Below are 22,867 nucleotides of genomic sequence, written 5' to 3'. Positions count from 1 at the left end.
GCAGTACAAGACATCTCCATGAACGCATCAAATTGCACATGTCAGGATCAGATACTAAACAGGCCAAAAATTAGCTTCGAAATCATCAAGTTCCCCTTTCATCGACGATTTGGCACAGAACAATTACAAGCTTAAATCTGTGAAGAGATGGCACCTGTTCATGCATCTATTTCAGACACCTGTAATCATGAAACTGGGTAGGAACGGCAGCAGCAAATCTAGCGAAAGTACATTCATCCTTGTCTGCTCAAACTGCGTAAAAATTACATATAATCAACAGTTGACAACTCGACATAACATATTGGATTTTGTTGTTGGGGGGGAGGGGGGGGGGGGATCTAAATCAGAAATGAACTACAAACGACAGATCCAACACTAAACCAGTATGACTGGCCTAGAACATGTTATGTAAGTGGCACTGAAATATTGCGGGCTTCTAGTTGTTTTTTGGAGCTTCCGTGGTGCTGGTGGAGCCTGCTTCAGCCAACGAAAATTTCTTCACTTTCTGCATTTCAACAAAATGAGGGGGATTTAGAGAAATTTGAACAAGACAATACATCTTCTAAGACAGAAATATACTTCGCGATGACTTGCCTGGAGGAAAACATGAGACAAGAAAAGACAAATTTAGTTGGATAGTAACAGCGAAAATACATCCACACAAAGATCAGCTGCAGCTTCTTTATGAAACAAACAGATAATGACTAATATGATTGTTTCTGTTAGCACCCAATTTTTCCAGAGTCCAGCTACATTGTAATGCAATAACTTCTCATGATCACAAAAAATAACCAGAAATTTAACTTGAAAAGGACACTGCAACAGTACGGAGCAACTAGTATAAAATCTAAAGGTGCATTCCATACAATTTAGCCAGGTGGGTAATGTGACAAATTTTCATAGCAAAATAAGCCCATACATTGAGAAACTGAAAATGACAAAATTCGCCGTGAATGGTACCTAACTAATTCTTTTTGTAAAGAAAGTGGTGACCTATGGTTCGACTAACTGTGGGACCAAGACAGTGGACAAGAGGAGCTGAGAGGCAAGAAAAACAGGAGGGCTTATGGTTTGCAGAGGATTCGGTTCCTAGAGTTCGGCTACTATTGATCGACTTCTGATAAATACAATGGGGGCACTTATCTAGGCGCTTAAACAGAAAAAAATACCAAAATTTTAAAAAAAATACTAAGTGCCATCTGTTCCAACGCTAGGCGCTAACCACCGACGCTAAATACTTGGATTGGAGACAGCGCTTCGTCTCAGCTCGTGGAGGAAAAGGGCATAGCGCCTGGCGTTGGAGATGGCCTTAGATAGCACATATCCACCTAAGAGCCAGATTCTAGACAAGTTACTCCCTAACAATACGGCCTCACTTAACTAGCAGTACCGAATATCACACAATCCTCAAAGGAGAGAAACTATTAAAAGATTTTGAATATTTCCTCTTTGCTATTTCAAAGGGGAATTACCTCAGGTAATAAAAGTTAGTACTAGCTAAGTGGTACGAATAAGGTTTCAGCCTTGTAACTCCGAGTACAAACAAGTGATTTAACTAAGCCTTTCTAACTTCTCACACTTAACCAGGCTTTGATCGGCAAGTTGATATCTCTACCATCCAACAAAAGTATGTATTCCTTTAGCATGCAGGATTGTTCCAACTGGACAAGGAATTATGTGACATGGTGCTCATTTTGCTCGAAATTACACGGAAGCACATGATGTGAGATACACATGATTGGGAGCTATGGAGTCCCACAATTGTCCATCCAAAAAACAGCTAGGCACAAAGATAAGATTACTCAGTGGTGGGTGATATCTTTTCTTTCCAAGGAATTATTAAGATGTAAGACCTTCAGTACAGGATCACAAATCATAGCTGTATCGGCAAGAATGAGCAAACGGCCCACCAAACGTAAGGCGCTTGAGCCTATAATTACCTTTTGGGCGATGCACTCCCGGAGCACGTCGAGGAGCGCGAGGCACTTGTCGCGGTCGTAGGGGTTCTCGGTGGCGCAGTTGAGCAGCGCCAGCGCCTCCTGCGCGCACACCGGCCGCGGCGTCGTCGCCTCCTTCTCCATGCCGATCCAATCCAACCAACCGCACGCGGGAGAGATGTGGCTCGAGGGGAGCTGCTACTACCTGCAGCCCGTGGCGCTGCTTCGCAATTTATTCTAGGGTCGGCCCCGGCGACCAGGCAGCTGCCGGTTTGGTGTGTCGGCGGCGGCTTGGGCGAGAAGAAAGAAAACCGGCGGCGCCCCGGCGGCCGTTGATGGCATACAAGGAAGGATTTGGAAAGCTCTCGAGTTTTCCCCTTTCCGAAGCCCGACCCGCTAGAGCCCAGATCCAAGACAGAGCCCTGAGGGCTTGGAAAATCAGGCCCAGAATTTAAGAGGGCCGCCGTTTAATGAATGTTGCAGACGGCCGATGGCCCATGTCTTGTCACTGTCAGCATCATCATTGCTCAGCAAAATTTTACCTACCTCTCTCCTCCCTCCAAGCAGTCAACCCAAGCAAAGCGGCCAGCGCCGTCTGGAATTTTCCGGGGCGGCGCTAGGGTTTCGGATGGAGCCCGAGGAGGCGGAGGCCGTGCTGGAGACCATCTGGGACCTCCACGACAAGGTCAGCGACGCCATACACGCCCTCTCGCGCGCCCATTTCCTCCGCGCCGTGCGTCGCCGCGCCGGGGGCAAGGCCCCGGGCGTCGTCCACATCAAGGGGGTCCCCGCGGACGGCGACGAGGCGGCCGACCTGAACGCGGTGGCCGAGGAGGCGAGGAGCCTCCACGCTATCCGCGCCGCGCTCGAGGACCTCGAGGACCAATTCGAGTGCTTTCTCGTGAGCCTCTCAAACCCCTCTCCTTATCCCCTGCTCAGACCCTCACTTTTGTTCGCGTGGTTTGATCTGTACTGTGTTCCGCGCGTCGCCTTCGCTATATGTTATTGGTTTGAACCGAGTGTCGAGGTGGTTAGTTTGGTTGGTAGGATGATTCTGTAAACTGTGGAGAGGCTCGCTGTGGGTAGAAATGTTGGTAAATTCGACCGACTGGCTATTGAAGCTAAAGCATGTTCAGAATTTGGGGTATGATTTACAATCTGAAGTGATTGGTCTGAATATACTAATCTCGTAGTGTCCATGCTAGTTTTGGAAGAGGGAAATCACCTTGAAATAAATATGCAGATAGTTCTTTCGGACATCGTTAGTATGCCTTGGGCGATTTGGCCATGTTGATGTTTGCACCTGGTGAGATAAGAATTAGTGCGTGTTATTGGGGACGATGGGTCTTTAATCAGCAAGGTTTTCTCTGAAGGTTCAACTCATCCCGAATTATGGGAAACAAATGCGTTGTGCATATTAATAGTTTTGAGAATATGTTTTCAATTAACCTCGAAAGAGCAGGAGCATTGTTATTCTGTTAGAAGGACAGTGTCCCATTCGATCAAGAATGACTTACGCTTTCATAAATATGGTAAGTATCTGCGAAAATTATGTGTCTCGTTTTGGTTTTCCAGACTCAGAACTGGATAACCTTGTTTTCTGTTGAACATAGGTGCCGGTGTTCTTGCCACACTGAACCGATTGTTTAGAAGATTTGAGTTTCCAACGGTTATATTTGTATCTGCCGCTGCACCATCGACATGGACATTCATATCCTTGTTAAATTAAGATGTGCTTCTCTGCACCGTGATTTAACTTGAATTAGAATATTCTTGTTTGCACCATCATTAACTAAGGTGATATCTTTGTGATAGGATATGTTATTGCCTCTGAGCAGGGCAATATTGTAGTGTGTTTCTGCATGTTGTAGTTCCGCAAATGCGAATAGACCGCTAGATCACAATCTGATTGGGCACATCTATCACCCATAGAAAATTGAAGATAAGAGTTCAGAAGTCTCCCCTCCGAAATGATGATATTTTTTAGTTGTGCATTGGTTGTTTTACTTATTTCAGAAACCTGAGAGTGCTCCCAAGCTGGTTGTGGAATTTCATAATGCATGCAGTGATGTATATTCATGGAGTGTCTGACTTGCAACAAATGCAAGTTCCTGGTTGATTATCCTGAAGTGGACCAAGTAAACAACTAAAAAACCTGTGCTAATTTGTCAAGCTTTTGCAGAAATGAACCTAAGTACTAGGTAGCGTTCTTTTATCGAAAGGGAAAGCACCAAGTTAGTCAACCACTGAACGTTTGGACGAGTTAAAAAAGACACTGAACGGATGAATTTAATCAAGTTGGAAACTCAAATCTCTAGATTCTCTTTATGTTCAGGCATCGATGAAGTACCATGATTAATGCTTGAATTTCATGTCTGCACTGTGTACTTATGTATTATACTCAATGTTCTTGCAGGCTGTTTGTTCACAGCAACAAGCAGAACGAGATATTGCATTAGCAAGGTTGCAACAAAGTCACATCATGCTTACCATAAGATTAAAAGAGCACCATGGGAATAATCACAAAGTCATAGATGAGGCGTTGGATTTCGTCCACAATGTCTACCATGATTTCTGGTATTTTCTGTCAGTAAACAATCCTGAGAAATCAAGAGGTCATTCTGGCGTTAACAGCACCAAGAAGACGGAAGATGGTTCAAATTTCTTAGGGTGGATGGTTTCTTCCAGTCTTGATGTTGTCAGGAACAGTTTCAATATGAAAAATATTGGTGGTTTTCTAGGGAACAGTGCAGTGTTTGCTGTTGGCATGATTACAATGTTGCAGCTCCATTTGTTGTCTTCTGGAGAACAAAGTTCATCTTGTGGTAAATACAGCTACAGAAGGATCAATCGCGATGATTCTTCACGGTCTCTGGCAGGGCGTGGTAGAATGAGTCATCTCGATGTGTTCTTAGCCAAAAGTTGAGAGGGACTTCTGCCTCGCCTTTCTGATACGTTGTTTGTACATATTTTGTTAGCATCTTATCTGCCATTTTGAAGGAAGTTTCTATTTTCTGGGTGCCCATTGAGTTTGCATTCTAGGTATGGATCGCGTTAGCTAGGCTAGCTTACCTCTGCTACTTTCAATTCCTTGAAATGGACTATTGTAATTCTTGTTGTAAGCAGCAAGATGTTGTATTCATGTGAATCTATTGTGTGCTCTGCTGCCAGTATATGCAGATCTCTGACTTTGGTTGTACAAAGTCTTGTTCTGAAATGAGTTTGCGTACTCAGTATACGTTGTTGCCCCGTTCAGTAGATTGTTTTAATGTTTTCTGGTTTCGTGCTTGTGATGGTCTGTCCAATAATTGCGGATCATGTGATTTGTTTGTTCCCTGTTTGCTTCTTCGGCTTCCTACAGCTTAGCAGGTGAAGATTTTGTTGGAATTTTAGCTTACTCTTTCGAGAAACCAGATTATGTTGGATTTTTTTAAACACGGCAAATCAACTCATGCATTTCAAAAAAAAAAAACTCAACACAGGAACTATTTTTTGTCAGGTTTTGTCCATGTTAATTTTACTTGGGCGTTTTCATAGGTATTACAAGGATAAGGCCTTTTGCATTAGGGTGCTGATTTTAGGCTGAAGTTGAGCTTGCAGTCTACTCCCTCTGTTCCTAAATATAGCCTTTTCAGATATTTCAATATGGACTACATACGGAGCAAAATGAGTGAATCTACACTTTAAAATACATCTATATATATTCATGTGTAGTTTGCATTGAAATCTCTATAACAGACTTATATTTAGGAACGAAGGGAGCAGACGGAGAGTGGATATACACGCAACAAATCTCTGCTTCGCCAAGTTTTAAAATGAGGCCAACACCTGGACAATTGCGGGCGCGTAGCATTGGAGAGACACCATGCCAGGAGAGTATTCATTTCTTAAAAGAGTTATTTTTTAAAGAATCTGTGCGTCATGCACGAATGCTGAATCTATACTGGAATTTGAGCTTTGTTCGAGCTAACATCTAACCGGGCTACGCTAAAAGGGTTGGCTTATTTTCTGTCATGAGCATCAGATGAGATTCAGACTTGACGCGCTTCCCTTGAAGTTGATCTCAGATAGATGGAGAACGGAAAATATCAGCTCACTCAGCTCACGGGTATCGACGGACTTTGTATCTTTGCCGATGCGCTGTTGAATTCTCCATAGAAGGTCTGAGGCTCGGAGCCAAACAGCCAAAATCCTCTGAGACGGGCCCAACCACTCGGCAGCAGTGCCCAGAGCGGCAGCAGCAAGTCGTGCGTGGCCCAATATGGATGGATCATGCCGTTGGTTCAGTGCGCCAATTGCACAAGCGCCGATTGCACTGGACTGTTCTATTGACTTGCCACGGCTTGCGGTATCGCGTTGCTTGCACTCATGGTGGAGAAGAACAACGCCGCGCTCTGCTTTTGCTCCGGTGCCCAATTGCGTGCCTCTCATGGTCCTGCGCTGCTGCACCGTGCATGCTCTCTTGGATGCCATGGCGTGCAGGGCTTTGGCCATTGGCCGGCCACCCTGCCTGACCGGGATAGGTCGTCCTTGGTCACAGGCCTTTTCGAGTGCAGAAAACCATGGCCCTCTCCTCTCGGGCCACCGCCTCGCCGTACGTGTGTGTGGGGACTTGAGAGAGTACTCCCTGGGCCATGGCTTCATCATTTCCAATCATGGTGCCATGGGCCGCCTGGTCCATTTCGCTGGCCGGAAATACGGGTTGCTTTAGGTTGTGTTTGGGACGCTTTAGATATGCCTTCTGGTTGATCCAGGATTTGAAGAGTTTTATGGGGGATTCATACTGAAACACTTCAAATGTTTTGTATGACGGCGATCAGGGTCAGAATTACTAGTAGCAATGAACGTGCTACAGTGTGGCTGTCGAATCAAATTCAACGGGATAGCAGTAACTGCCAACGAGAGGCCTCCTACGTCTTGTCTGAAGCTAGGTTTTGCACCACCACCCTAGCTAGACCCTAGTCACCTTCCAAAAGGAGACCCTACTACGATGCAACTTGGGAGTGCACTTTCTTCAATCAAAAAAGAAATGAAAAAACTTGCAAGGGCACCACTCCGGCTGGCTCGTTCACGGTTGACTGGTGCTACGCACACGGCCAAATCCTGCTCCTTTCTTCCGGCGCCGTGCCGTCGCCATCGGTGCCCGTAAGGAGACAGCAGGGCGTCATGCCCGCATCGATCCCCGCCAGATACGGTGGGCTCCAGCGCCGGCGTCCGGCCAAGGGATCTTCTCCTCCTGCCTGTCGCCGCCGTGTCATGCCCCGCGCGGTTCGCCCCGATGGCGACGCAGCCCGCTAGACGCCCGATCTGCCCGTGCTCCGCGGCGTACGTACGATGAACCCCAGCGCGGCTGCAAGCACTCGCGCTCCAGCCCACGTTTGAACGTACCGGGAGGTGTCGTACGGCGGTACGCCATGGAATGCGGTAACCTGCAGAAATTACATACGGAAGGGTGTAAATTCTCGTGGAGAAAACGATGATCTCTTGGGCTGGTGTATGCCGACCAAGATCTTAGCATGCCGGACAAACATGTTTGGTCGGAGGCAGTATGAAACCAATCGCCCGTAAAAGATCCTAAAAAACATTCGTAAGCTTCACACACACACATGTTAAGTGGGGACGCTTGGTACTCAGAAATCCCAGATCGTGTGTGGTGGCAGCAACGCCGCCTCGGCCCCTCCTGCCCTCTGCTACTCTACCTCAGCTGCAAGTACATGTGACGCGCTCAGGCTGAGAACCAGCCAAGCTGCCGCTGCTGCTACTCTACACATGAGTCCGTTTGGGGTCTCATCCGCGCACTGCACTGCACTGCGCTGCCACCGATCATCGTCTTTCCGGCTGAAGCTGCGTGCGCGGCGCACGCAGTCAGGCTCAGGCCGAGAGCAAAGCCCAAAGAGAAGGGAAAGTCGTACTACGCTCCTGCGGTGGACACAGTGAAAATATTTAACTCTCCTCGGCCGGTCAGGTACCGTCTCGGCTTCCACAGCTACGCTGCAGGGGCGTTCAAAACGGCAGCACCTACGAGGGTACAGCACGGTCCCTGTGTCTGACTCCCACGATATCGTACGCGCACCGAATCAGCGGCACCGGTGCGACCGGTACTGTCCGTGCCTGACCTCATGAACGAAACCAACTCCAACGCACCGGCCTAAGGCCAACTCCAACGCACGATCCGTCCGCCCGGATCCGTTTGGGCATAAACGGACAAAAACCGCGGCCCAGCACGCAGGTGCAAATGGACAATTCGGTCCGCTTTTGATCCATCCCGGCCCAAACTTGGGCCAAGTTTACGACCAAACAGACAGCGCGTGAACGGGAGGGACACGCGCCCTTGTCCTCCCACTGGCCCGCCCGTCGGTGACATAGCCGTCCTATTTTCCCTCCATTTCGTCCAAACCTTCCCGCGTCCCTCTCCTCTCATCTCCCTTCTCCATGGCCGGCGACCCGACGAACCCCGGCGATGCGGGCGCGGCCATGCGCCCCGCGGCGAAGAAGAAAGGTCTCAAGGGTCCCAGTTAGCCTGAAGGCGTATGGGACGTAAGAGCAACTCCAACACAGTGACCCAAATGGTCCCTGCATGTCTGTTTGTGTTGGAAACTCCAACACGGTGATCCAAATGGTCTGTGCGTGTCCGCTTGCGTTGGAACAGACCAAAACAACGGCCCAACGCGCCGACGAAACCGATAAAGTGTCCGTTCGGTGTTCGTATGGATGCCTTTCAGGCCCAAATTTGCACCCGATTTGCATCCACGCGGACACGAGATGGACGGCGCGCGTCCGCATGGTGTGCACTGCGGCCCCACCTATCGGTCGCCCAACCACCGTCCATGGTCGTATTAAACGGCCACCTACCTTGGGCCCGCTTGGTAGTGGGTGAAAGCAATGGGTCGCCGTCCTTTTTTAAGGCAAGCGTGCACGCGCGGGGGAGGGGGGGTCCGTCCTCATCCACTTCCCCTAGCCCATCCATATCCGGCCAATCTCGCTCCCTCGCCGGCGACACCAAAAGCCTAGCCATGGGTTTCATTGGCAAGGGCATGATACGTCCAATTTGCATCTTGTTTTCCTAATGTTATTTATATTTTTTTTATCCATAATAATGTTTTTTGGAGTAATTTTAATGTCTTTTCTCTCATAATATGCAAGGTACACACAAAGAGGGAGAATTTCGGCAGCTGGAAATCTGGACCTGGAAAAGCTACGTCAGGCCACCTATTCTGCACAACTCCAAATGAGCTGAAACTTCATGGAGAATTTTTATGGGATATTTGAGAAATATTGGAGCCAATAAGTACCAGAGGGGGCTCACCAGGTGGGCACAACCCACCTGGGCGCGCCAGGGAGCCCAGGCGCGCCCTGGTGGATTGTGCTCCCCTCGGCCCACCTCCGGTGCCCATCTTCTGGTATATAAGTCGTTTTGATCTAGAAAAAAATAAAGATAGGACTTTCGGGATGGAGCGCCGCCGTCTTGAGGCGGAACTTAGGCAGGAGCATTTTTGCCCTCCGACGGAGCGATTCCGCCGGGGGAATTTCCCTCCCGGAGAGGGAAATCATCATCATTATCGTCACCAACAACTCTCCCATCTTGGGGAGGGCAATCTCCATCAACATCTTCAACAACACCATCTCCTCTCAAACCCTAGTTCATCACTTGTGTTCAATCTTTGTACCAGAACTATAGATTGGTGCTTGTGGGTGACTATAGTGTTGATTACATCTTATAGTTGATTACTATATGGTTTATTTGGTGTAAGATTATATGTTCAGATCCAATATGCTATTTAATACCCCTCTGATCTTGAGCATGATTATCATTTGTGAGTAGTTACTTTTGTTCTTGAGGTCACGGGAGAAATCATGTTGCAAGTAATCATGTGAACTTGATATGTGTTCGATATTTTGATAGTATGTATGTTGTGATCCCCTTAGTGGTGTCATGTGAACGTCGACTACATGACACTTCACCATATTTGGGCCTAAGGGAATGCATTGTGGAGTAGTTATTAGATGATGGGTTGCGAGAGTGACGGAAGCTTAAACCCTAGTTTATGCGTTATTCCGTAAGGGACTGATTGGATCCAAAAGTTTAATGCTATGGTTAGAATTTATTCTTAATACTTTTCTCATAGTTGCAGATGCTTGTGAGGAGGTTAATTATAAGTAGGAGGTTTGTTCAATTAAGAACAACACCTAAGCACCGGTCCACCCACATATTAAATTATCAAAGTAGCGAACACGAATCGAATCAACATGATAAAAGTGACTAGATGAAATTCCCGTGTACCCTCAAGAACGCTTTGCTTATTATAAGAGACAGTTTTGGCCTGTCCTTTGCCTCAACAGGATTGGGCTAACTTGCTGCACTTTTGCTCCCGTTACCGTTACTTGCTCGCTACAAATTATCTTGCTATCAAACTACTCTGCTACTTACAATTTCAGCACTTGCAGACATTACCTTGCTGAAAACAACTTGTCATTTCCTTCGGCTCCTCGTTGGGTTCGACACTCTTACTTATCGAAAAGGCTACAATTGATCCCATATACTTGTGGGTCATCAAGGCTCTTTTCTGGCGCCGTTGCCGGGGAGTGAAGCGCTTTTGGTAAGTGGAAATTGGTAAGGAAAAATTATTACTACATGCTGAAATTTATTGTCACTTGTTACTATGGAAAACAATCCTTTGAGGGATTTGTTCGAGGTATCTTCACCTGGACCGGAACCACAATTAGTTACCCTTCAACCTACAACACCTACTGAAAATATTGAATATGAAATTCCTTCGGGTATGATAGAACAACTGCTAGCTAATCCTTATGCAGGAGATGGAACCGAACATCCTGATATGCACTTGATATATGTGGAAGAAATTTGTGGATTGTTTAAGCTTGCAGGTTTACCCGGAGATGAAGTTAAGAAGAAGGTTTTCCCTTTATATTTGAAGGGAAAAGCATTGACATGGTATAGGCTATGCGATGATATTGGATCTTGGAATTGGAATCGACTGGAATTGGAGTTTCACCAAAAAAATTATCCTATGCATCTAGTGCATCGTGATCGGAATTATATATATAATTTTTGGCCTCGTGAAGGAGAAATTATCGCTCTAGCTTGGGGGAGGCTTAAGTCAATTTTATATTCGTGCCCCAATCATGAGCTCTCGAGAGAAATTATTATCCAGAATTTTTATGCTCGGCTTTCTCATAATGATCGGTTCATGCTTGATACTTCTTGTGCTGGTTCTTTTATGAAGAAAACTATTGAATTCTGGTGGGATCTTTTGGAAAGAATTAAATGCAACTCTGAAGATTGGGAACTCGATGAAGGTAATGAGACAGGTATAAACCTTAAGTTTGATTGTGTTAAATCTTTTATGAATACCGATGCCTTTCAAAAGTTTAGCACTAAATATGGACTTGACTCTGAGATAGCAGCCTCCTTTTGTGAATCATTTGCTACGACTCATGTTGATCTCCCTAAACAGAAGTGGTTTAAATATCACCCCCCTATTAAAGAAGAAATTAAAGAACTGGTACCAGCTAAGAGGAAACTATTGTTTATAATGTTGATCCCGTTGTTCCTACTGCTTATATTGAGAAACCACCTTTCCCTGTTAGGATAAAGGAACATGCTAAAGTTTCAACCGTGGTCAACAAAAGTCATATTAGAACACCTAAACCTGATGAACAAATCAAAGTAGAACCCAGTGTTGCTATGGTTAAGGATCTCCTGGAAGAAAATATAGATGGGCATGTTATTACTTTTGTAATGAAGCCACTAGAATTGCCAAACCTGATAAAGAGGATAAACATAGACCCGTTGTTGGCATGCCTGTTGTCTCAGTTAAAATAGGAGATCACTGTTATATGGTTTATGTGACATAGGTGCTAGCGTGAGTGCTATTCCCTTTACCTTATATCAAGAAATTATGAATGACATAGCACCCGCTGAAATAGAAGAAATAGATGCTGCTATTAAACTTGCTAATAGAGACACCATCACACCACTTGGGATTGTTACAGATGTTGAAGTCTTGTGTGGGAAAATAAAATACCCTACTTATTTTCTTGTTCTTGGTTCCCCACAAGATGACTTTTGTCCCATTATCTTTGGTAGACCTTTCTTGAACACCGTTAATGCTAAAATAGATTGTAAGAAACAAACGGTCGGTGTCAGCTTTGGTGATGAGTCTCATGAGTTTAATTTTTCCAAGTTTAGTAGAAAACCTCATAAAAAAGAATTGCCTAGTAAGGATGAAATAATTGGTCTTGCTTCTATTGTTGTGCCTCCTACTGATCCTCTAGAGCAATATCTGCTAGACATGAAAATGATTTACATATGCATGAAAGAAATGAATTAGATAAGATTTTATTTGAACAACTTCCTCTGCTTAAACACAATTTGCCTATTGATGATAGTTTTCCTGATGAGCAGTTAGCCGTAATAAATGTTTCTCATAACACTCCTTGGTATGCTGATTATGCTAATTACATTGTTGCTAAATATTTACCACCTAGCTTTACTAACCAACAAAAGAAAAAATTCTTCTATGATTTAAGACAGTACTTTTGGGATGAACCACATCTTTATAAAGAAGGAGTAGATGGTATTATTAGACGTTGTGTACCTAAGCATGAACAGGGACAAATCCTACAGAAATGTCACTCCGAAGCTTACGGAGGACATCATGCGGGAGACATAACTGCTCACAAGGTATTGCAGTCTTGGTTTTATTGGCCTACTCTTTTCAAGGATGCTCGTAAATTCGTCTTATCTTGTGATGAATGCCAGAGAATAGGTAATATCGGTAAGCGTCAAGAAATGCCTATGAATTATTCACTTCCTGTTGAACCATTTGATGTTTGGGGTTTTGATTACATGGGACCTTTTCCTTCCTCTAATGGGTATACACATATTTTAGTTGCTATTGATTATGTTACCGAGTGGGTAGAAACTATTCCAACTAGTAGTGCTGATCACAACACCTCTATTAAAATGCTTAAGGATGTTATTTTCCCAAGGTTTGGAGTCCCTAGATATTTAATGACTGATGGTGGTTCTCACTTTATTCATGGTGCTTTCCGTAAAATGCTTGCCAAGTATGATGTTAACCATATAATTGCATCACCCTATCATCATCAGTCTAGTGGTCAAGTTGAACTTAGCAATAGAGAAATAAAATTAATTTTGTAAAAGACTGTCAATAGGTCCCGGAAGAATTGGTCTAATAAATTAGATGATGCACTTTGGGCTTATAGGACAACATATAAAAATCCTATGGGTATGTCTCTTTATAAAATGGTTTATGGGAAGGCTTGTCATTTGCCTCTTGAGTTAGAACATAAAGCATATTGGGCAATTCAAGAACTCAACTATGATTTCAAACTTGCCGGTGAAAAGAGGTTATTTGATATTAGCTCATTAGATGAATGGATAACCCAAACTTATGAAAATGCAAAGTTATTTAAAGAAAAGGTTAAAAGATGGCATGATAAAAGAATCCAAAAGCGTGAGTTCAAGGTTGGAGAATATGTTCTTTTCTACAACTCTCGTTTCAGATTCTTTGCAGGAAAACTCCTCTCCAAATGGGAAGGACCCTATGTTATCGAGGAGGTTTATCAGTCTGGAGCTGTCAAAATAAATAATGCCGAAGGTACTAACCCGAAGGTTGTTAACGGGCAACGAATAAAACATTATATCTCAGGTACACCCATTAATGTTGAAAGTAATATTATCCAAACCATGACACTGGAAGAACACATAAAAGAGTCCTTCCAGAACACTCCAGAATCGTGAAAAAGAGGAGGTACGTGATACGGTAAGTAAACGGACTCCAAAAAATCCGCAAAAATATTTTTTGTTAGTTTTGGAATATTTAGAAAATTAGGAAAATAAGAAACTACCGGGAAAGTCACCCTGGTGGGCACAAGACACCAGGGTGCCAGGCGCGCCCAGGTGGGTTGTGCCCACCTCGGGTACCTTCCGGTCTTCGTTTTTCTTCCATTTGCTTGTTTCCCAAGATAAAAAATCTTTATATACCCCCCGAACCTACTGACCACCGTATCGCGGAGAAATCTTCTGTTTTCTTTTCTTGATGTTTTCCTGATAGATCTGAAAATGTGCCATCCCAAGACTCGGAAGGTGAGAGCTATATTGTCGATTTTATCGCAAACCCCAAGTCCTATGGGGATGTGGAGCATTATGGCTAGACTTAAGAGGAAGAGGAAGACTATTACCCTAGGGAGAAGGAGGAGACGAGCTCAGACGAAGACGAAGCCCCATTGCCTCCACCTGGGCACATGCATGTGGAATTTAAGAAGTCAAGCCTCCCCAATAAAGCCAAGAGGCCTAAGGTTCAGTTTATACCCTTCCGCCTTCTGCAGGAAAACAAGCAAGATCTATCCAAAAAGGTGTTGGAGCTTGAGCAGGAGATCGGTGAATTGAAGGAGGAAAATTCCATCCTCAAGCGTAAGTTGAGGAAGAAGGACAAACCCTCTACTTCACCACCACCACCTCCTTCTTCATCACCGAAAGAAAATTGAGTATCGGGTATGGGCACTCCCCTTGGCTTCCGCCAAGCTTGGGGGAGGTGCCCCGGTATCGTATCACCCCCACTATCTTTTGCCTTTACTTATTTTAGTTCGATCTTTTGCTTTAGATGAATAAAAGTTTAGTTCGATCCTTTCTTTTTGAGAGCTTGCTTAGTAATCTATCCTTGTAATCGCGTGCGAGATATATAATAAAGTTAAGTTTGAGTTTTGCTTTCTTTACTTTCATGTTTCAATAAAAAGAAAGGAAATAAATGAAAATATCATATGCTAATCCTATGGTAGGTGATGACACCACATAAGGACAAGTATAAGTAGAAAATTTTATTAGAGATTGACAAACATAGCATTAGTCAATGATGCAACTCATGAAAGAATTAATAAGGGAAGAGAAGATTCACATATAAATACACTATCATGGAAATCTTTTGTGATTGTGAGCCCCCAGCAAAATATTATATGCCAAAATTGTTGACGTTGGCAAGGAAGACAACTTAATGATTTATGTTTGTTCATATTCACATAGAAGTTAGATTGTCATAGATCCTTCAACATGTGGTGCTTGTGCCCCATCTTTGCTAGCCAACAATTCCGCTAATTAGAGATACTACTTGTGCATCCAGAAACCCTTAAACCCAAATCTTGTTTTCAAGAGTCCACCATACCTACTTATGGATTGAGTAAGATCCTTCAAGTAAGTTGTCATCGGTGCAATAAGGCAATAAAATTGCTTCTAAAAGTGTAAGATCATTTAGTGTAAGAGAAAATTGAGCGTTGCACGAACTTGTGATGGTAAAGAAATAGAAGCAACAGACTGCATAATAAAGGTTTCCATCACAAGGGGCAATATAACTTGACATTCTCTTGCACTAAGGGGTTGAGCATACAAACAAATAAGCGCATGGAAACCTCTTCTTCCCTCTTCGAAGGGCCTTTCTTTTACTTTTTATGTATTTACTTTTATGCAAGAGTCAAAGTTCTTCTCTCTATTCCTTTTTATTTTTCTCCTTTGGCAAGCATTATGTGGTGAGGAAAGATCTAGGCACATATGTCCAGTTTAATATGGGTAGCATGAGTTATTATTGTTGACACCACCCTTGAGGTGAATATGTTGGGAGGCAAAATTATAAACCCCTATCTTTCTATGTGCCCGGTTGAAACGTTTTGCCCATGTGCATGCGGTGAGTGTTAGCAAACATAGAAAACTATATGATGGTTGTGTAACGCCCGGATAATTAGGCTACAGTAAAACTCTCCTGATGATGCCAGGTCATCTCTGTTACTGTTGCTAATCAAGTGTTAGTTCAAAACATTTCAAATTCAAAAAATTGAATTAGTGACAAACAGCCAAAGTTTTCAAAAGTCAAAACAAAAATGTTCGGTGGGTGCCAAATATTGCACTGGTAATTATTGTGGAGAAAACATTTTTTAGAAAGTGCCTAAGTATTTTAAAGTGAAATAAAACAGAAAAGAAAAATAAAGAAAACAAAATACAAAAGCAGTAGACGAAAGAGAAAAAGAAAAAAGAGAAAAGGACCCCCTGGACCAGACGACCCAGCTCGCAGCCAGGCCGGCCCACCTGGCCCATCCGGCCGGCCCAGCCGCCTCCCTCGGTCGCTCCCTCCCCTCCCCTGTCCCCCCGACCAGGGTCGGAACAGGGGCGCGTCCCCACCGAACCCCCCTCGCCGGCGTCGAGGATAAGGACGCCAGCGCCCCCGCCTCCTCGGGCCCCTCTCCCACTCGCCCCGCCCACGGTTCCTGCGCCTCTGCGCCTCCCCCTCAGATCCACCTCTCTTTCCCCCCTCGATCCCCACCGCAACCGAGCGTGCTCACCGCCGTTCTCCGTCGTCCCCGCGACCACCGTCATCGCCCTGCACCCCCGACATGCCGTAGGCGTCCGTCGTCGTCCTCCACGTCGACCGGTGCCCGCCGTTGGAGCCGGGAGGCACCACAGCGCCGGATCCACCTCGTCCCCATCTTCTCTGTCGCCGGTGACCGCCGTCGTCTCCGGCCACCTCTGCGCTCCTAAACCGTCACGGGCCTACGTGTGAGCCGCGCGGTGAGCTTCTTCATCCCTTGCTCCTCTTCATTGACCACTCGCGCCCCGTAGCTACCTTGTCGTCGTTGCCGTGAGCCCGTCGCCGCGGATCGCCTCGCCGCCGTGGCCACAACCGCCGTCACGCTCGCGCAAGCCCACGGTCGAGTTCTTGGTGCTCCCAGGAGCCCAACCAGCACGCCCACGAGCCTCCCCGTGCCCTGTGTCGACGAACCTGAGCTCACCCATAACGGCCGCCCGCTCCATCTCGTCGCCGGCATCTTTTCCGGCCTACCCTGTTGCGGCCGAGGCCACCAATCGATGCGGCGTTCGATGCCCGTTCGAACGCACCCTAGCGCGCGCGAAATGGTCGCTCGTAGGCGAAATCCGACGAGGCCCGAGGCCCTCCGCCGCATTTTGGCGTCGCCGGCGTCGAGGTGCCGGCCACCGCCGACGTGGCACACCTGGGGCCACCCCAGGGTCACTGCCAGCGGGCCCCGCGGGCCCCAGTTGACTGGGTTGACCCAGTCAACTGCTGACCAGGCAGCCCAGTGCCACTGACACATGGCCCCACCGCCTATATTAGTTAATTAAAATGTTTTAATAATTAAAACCTAATTAGTTACTAATTAGAGACTGACATGTGGGGCCCAGTAGCTATTTAACCTCAGATTAGTTTAATTTAAACTCTGTTAATTAATAGTGGCTGACATGTGGGCGCCACCTGTCTTGTTTGACCGGTCAGCCGACCTGTTGACCTGCTGACGTCAGCATTGCATCATGTTGGGATCGAGCGTGTTGGGTTATGTGGTGCACCCCTGCAGGGAAGTTTATCTATTCGAATAGCCGTGTCCCTCGGTAAAAGGATGACCCGGAGTTGTACCTTGACCATATGACAACTAGAACCGGATACTTAATAAAACACACCCTTCCAAGTGCCAGATACAACCCGGTGATCGCCGGGTAGGATTATGCTATGCGATGCTACTTGGAGGACTTAAATCTACTCTCTTCTACATGCTGCAAGATGGAGGCTGCCAGAAGCGTAGTCTTCGACAGGACTAGCTATCCCCCCCCCCCTTATTCTGGCATTCTGCAGTTCAGTCCACTGATATGGCCCTTTACACATATACCCCTGCATATGTAGTGTAGCTCCTTGCTTGCGAGTACTTTGGATGAGTACTCATGGTTGCTTTTCTCCCTCTTTTCCCCCTTTCCTTTCTACCTGGTTGTCGCAACCAGATGCTGGAGCCCAGGAGCCAGACGCCACCGTCGACGACGACTCCTACTACACCGGAGGTGCCTACTACTACGTGCAGCCCGCTGACGACGACCAGGAGTAGTTAGGAGGATCCCAGGCAGGAGGCCTGCGCCTCTTTCGATTTGTATCCCCGTTTGTGCTAGCCTTCTTAAGGCAAACTTGTTTAACTTATGTCTGTACTCAGATATTGTTGCTTCCGCTGACTCGTCAATGATCGAGCACTTGTATTCGAGCCCTCGAGGCCCCCGGCTTGTATTATGATGCTTGTATGACTTATTTATGTTTTAGAGTTGTGTTGTGATATCTTCCCATGAGTCCCTGATCTTGATCGTACACGTTTGCGTGCATGATTAGTGTACGATTGAACCGGGGGCATCACAGGTTGAGTATGTGGACTTTCCTAAAGGCTCCGATACATGACCCTTCCTGAAAAGATGATGAATTGTAGTTGCAAAGTTGACTGAGAACATAGTTTGTTGGTTTCTAATAGAGTTTACGCTTTATCCTTCGATAGTGTGATGAATTGTTACTTCTTCATGAGAAGTCTATGATAAAAGTTCTACGATAAAAGTTTTATGTTCAAGTTTGTTGATGTTATAATAATTCACATGATGCTTCTATGTCCGTATTTTGTGTTTATCGACACCTCTCTCTCTCTAAGCATGTCGACATGTTTTTCGATTTTGGTTTTCGCTCGAGGACAAGTGAGGTCTACGCTTGGGGGAGTTGATACGTCCATTTTGCATCATGTTTTCCTACTATTATTTATATTGTTTTTATCCATAATAATGCTTTTTGGAGTAATTCTAATGCATTTTCTCTCATAATATGCAAGGGACACACAAAGAGGGAGAATTCCGCCAGCTGGAAATATGGACCTGGAAAAGCTACGTCAGGCCACCTATTCTGCACAACTCCAAATGAGCTGAAACTTCAGGGCGTAATTTTATGGAATATTTGAGAAATATTGGAGCCAATAAGTACCAGAGGGGCCCCACCAGGTGGGCACAACCCACTTGGGCGCGCTAGGGAGCCCAGGCGCGCCCTGGTGGGTTGTGCTCTCCTCGGCTCACCTCCGGTGCCCATCTTCTGGTATATAAGTCGTTTTGACCTAGAAAAAATACAGAGAGGACTTTCGGGACGGAGCGCCGCCGTCTCGAGGCGGAACTTGGGCAGGAGCACTTTTGCCCTCCGGCGGACGATTCCGCCGGGGGAATTTCCCTCCCAGAGGGGCAAATCATCGTCATCATCATCACCAACAACTCTCCCATATTGGGGAGGGCAATCTCCATAAACATCTTCAACAACACCATCTCCTCTCAAACCCTACTTCATCTATTGTGTTCAATCTTTGTAACGGAACTATAGAGTGGTGCTTGTGGGTGACTAGTAGTGTTGATTACATCTTGTAGTTGATTACTATATGGTTTATTTGGTGGACGATTATATGTTCAGATCCAATATGCTATTTAATACCCCTCTGATCTTGAGCATGATTACCATTTGTGATGAGTTACTTTTGTTCTTGAGGTCACAGGAGAAATCATGTTGCAAGTAATCATCTGAACTTGATATGTGTTTGCTACCTCTTGAGCATGCGTTGGTTTTCCCTTGAAGAGGAAAGGGTGATGCAGCAAAGTAGCGTAAGTATTTCCCTCAGTTTTTGAGAACCAAGGTATCAATCCAGTAGGAGGCCACTCGCAAGTCCCTCGCACCTACGCAAACAAATAAGAACCTTGCAACCAACGCGATAAAGGGGTTGTCAATCCCTTCACGGCCACTTGCAAAAGTGAGATCTGATAGAGATGATAATATTTTTGGTATTTTTTTGATAAAGACTAAAAATAAAGATTGCAAACTAAAAATAGATTGGAAACTTATATGATGGAAAATAGACCCGGGGGCCATAGGTTTCACTAGTGGCTTCTCTCAAGATAGCATAAGTATTACGGTGGGTGAACAAATTACTGTCGAGCAATTGATAGAAAAGTGCATAGTTATGAGAATATCTAGGCATGATCATGTATTAGGCATCACGTCCGCAACAAGTAGACCGACTCCTACCCACATCTACTACTATTACTCCACACATCGACCGCTATCCAGCATGCATCTAGAGTATTAAGTTCATAAGAACAGAGTAACGCATTAAGCAAGATGACATGATGTAGAGGCATAAACTCAAGCAATATGATATAAACCCCATCTTTTTATCCTCGATGGCAACAATACAATACGTGTCGTTTCCCTTTCTGTCACTGGGATCGAGCACCGCATGATTGAACCCAAAGCTAAGCACTTCTCCCATTGCAAGAAAGATCAATCTAGTAGGCCAAACCAAACTGATAATTCGAAGAGACTTGCAAAGATAACCACTCATACATAAAAGAATTCAGAAGAGATTCAAATATTGTTCATAGATAATCTTGATCATAAACCCACAATTCATCGGATCTCGACAAACACACCGCAAAAAGAGTTACAGCAAATAGATCTCCAAGAAGATCGGGGAGAACTTTGTATTGAGATCCAAAGAGAGAGAAGAAGCCATCTAGCTAATAACTATGGACCCAAAGGTCTGTGGTAAACTACTCACACATCATCGGAGAGGCTATGGTGTTGATGTAGAAGCCCTCCGTGATCGATTCCCCCTCCGGCGGAGCGCCGGAAAAGGCCCCAAGATGGGATCTCATGGGTACAGAAGGTTGCTGCGGTGGAAATAGGGTTTCGTGGTGCTCCTGGTTGGTTTCAGGGTACATAGGTATATATAGGAGGAAGAAGTAGGTCGGTGGAGCTATGAGGGGCCCACGAGGGTGGGGGGCGCGCCCAGGGGGGGCAGGCGCGCCTCCCTGCCTCGTGGCCTCCTCGTTCGTTTCTTGACGTCCACTCCAAGTCCTCTGGATCACGTTTGTTCCAAATATCACACTCCCGAAGGTTTCATTCCGTTTGGATTCCGTTTGATATTCCTTTTCTGTGAAACACTGAAATAGGCAAAAAAACAGCAATTTTCACTGGGCCTTGGGTTAGTAGGTTAGTCCCAAAAATAATATAAAAGTGTATAATAAAGCCCATTAAACATCCAAAACAGAATATATATAGCATGGAGCAATCAAAAATTATAGATACGTTGGAGACATATCAAGCATCCCCAAGCTTAATTCCTGCTCGTCCTCGAGTAGGTAAATGATAAAAACAGAATTTTTGATGTGGAATGCTACCTAGCATATTTCTCAATGTAATTTTCTTTATTGTGGCATGAATGTTCAGATCCGAAAGATTCAAGATAAAAGTTTAGTATTGACATAAAATAATAATACTTCAAGCATACTGACAAAGCAATTATGTCTTCTCAAAATAACATATCCAAAGAAAGATCATCCCTACAAAATCATATAGTTTGGCCATGCTTCATTTTCGTCACACAAAATGCTCTCATCTTGCACAACCCCGATGACAAGCCAAGCAATTGTTTCATACTTTAGTAATCTCAAACTTTTTTCAACTTTCACGCAATACATGAGCGTGAGCCATGGCCATAACACTATGGGTGGAGTAGAATATGATGATGGGGGTTGTGTGGAGAGGACAAAAAAAGAGAAAGTCTCACATTGACGCGGCTAATCAATGGGCTAGGGAGATGCCCATCAATTGATGTCAATGCAAGGAGTAGGGATTGCCATGTAACAGATGCACTAGAGCTATAAATGTATGAAAGCTCAACAAAAGAAACTAAGTGGGTGTGCATCCAACTTGCTTGCTCACGAAGACCTAGGGCATTTGAGGAAGCCCATCGTTGGAATATACAAGCCAAGTTCTATAATGAAAAATTCCCACTAGTATATGAAAGTGACAAAACAAGAGACTCTCTAGCATAAAGATCATGGTGCTACTTTGAAGCACAAATGTGGAAAAAGGATAGTAGCATTGTCCCTTTTTATTTCTCTTTTTTTGGGCCTTCTATTTTTTTATTTGGCCTTTATTCTCTTTTTTATTTGGGACAATGCTCTATTAATGATGACCATCACACTTCTGTTTATTTACAACTCCATGATTACAACTCAAAACTAGAACAAAATATGACTCTACATGAATGCCTCCGGCGGTGTACCGGGATGGGCAATGAATCAAGAGTGACATGTATGAAATACTATGCAAGGTGGCTTTGCCACAAATACGATGTCAACTACATGATCATGCAAGGCCATATGACAATGATGAACCGTGTCATAATAAACGGAATGGTGGAAAGTTGCATGGCAATATATCTCGGAATGGCTATGGAAATGCCATAATAGGTAGGTATGGTGGCTGTTTTGAGGAAGATATAAGGAGGTTTATGTGTGATAGAGCGTATCGTATCACGGGGTTTGGATGTACCGGCGAAGTTTGCACCAACTCTCAAGGTGAGAAAGGGCAATGCACGGTACCGAAGAGGCTAGCAATGATGGAAGGTTGAGAGTGCGCATAATCCATGGACTCAACATTAGTCATAAAGAACTCACATACTTATTGCAAAAATCTACAAGTCATCAAAAACCAAGCACTACACGCATGCTCCTAGGGGGATAGATTGGTCGGAAAAGACCATCGCTCGTCCCCGACCGCCACTCATAAGGAAGACAATCAAAGAACACCTCATGTTTCAAATTTGTTACACAACGTTTACCATACGTGCATGCTACGGGACTTGCAAACTTCAACACAAGTATTTCTCAAATCACAACTACTCTACTAGCACAACTTTAATATCACTATCTCCATATCTCAAAACAATCATCAAGTATGAAACTTCTCTTAGTAGTCAATGCACTTATATGAAAGTTTTTATTCTATCCCTTTGGGATGCCTATCATATTAGGACTAAATTTATATCCAAAGCAAATTACAATGCTGTTCTAAAGGACTCTCAAAATAATATAAGTGAAGCATGAGAGATCAATAATTTCTATAAAATAAAACCACCACCGTGCTCTAAAAGATATAAGTGAAGCACTAGAGCAAAATTGTTTAGCTCAAAAGATATAAGTGAAGCACATAGAGTATTCTAATAAATTCCGATTAATGTGTGTCTCTCCCAAAAGGTGTGTAGATCAA

The 22,867-nt window shown here is 44.9% G+C and overlaps 2 protein-coding genes across 2 annotated transcripts; one reads left to right on the top strand and one right to left on the bottom strand.

Moving 5' to 3' along the window:
- Positions 1 to 394: 394 nt before the first annotated feature.
- LOC109776631 (uncharacterized) lies at positions 395 to 2,293 on the bottom strand. The gene is given in 2 exon segments (XM_020335290.4): positions 395 to 505; positions 1,941 to 2,293. Coding segments are annotated over 2 exon segments (252 nt in total). The 5' UTR covers positions 2,082 to 2,293.
- Positions 2,294 to 2,451: 158 nt separating this feature from the next.
- Positions 2,452 to 5,140, top strand: LOC109776635 (plastid division protein PDV1). The gene is made up of 2 exons (XM_020335293.4): positions 2,452 to 2,838; positions 4,354 to 5,140. Exons 1-2 carry the CDS (start codon positions 2,566 to 2,568, stop codon positions 4,861 to 4,863), a joined length of 783 nt encoding a protein of 260 aa, XP_020190882.3. The 5' UTR covers positions 2,452 to 2,565; the 3' UTR covers positions 4,864 to 5,140.
- Positions 5,141 to 22,867: the final 17,727 nt, after the last annotated feature.

The sequence above is a fragment of the Aegilops tauschii genome, chromosome 3 (assembly GCF_002575655.3).
Source record: "Aegilops tauschii subsp. strangulata cultivar AL8/78 chromosome 3, Aet v6.0, whole genome shotgun sequence".
Taxonomy (NCBI): domain Eukaryota; kingdom Viridiplantae; phylum Streptophyta; class Magnoliopsida; order Poales; family Poaceae; genus Aegilops; species Aegilops tauschii.
This window is presented reverse-complemented; position numbering and strand designations above follow the sequence as displayed.

Coding starts and splice junctions, on each gene's coding strand:
- LOC109776635 (XM_020335293.4), top strand. CDS start 2,566: ATGGAGCCCGAGGAGGCGGAGGCCGTGCTGGAGACCATCTGGGACCTC. Junction 2,839..4,353: donor ACCAATTCGAGTGCTTTCTC/GTGAGCCTCTCA, acceptor ATGTTCTTGCAG/GCTGTTTGTTCACAGCAACA.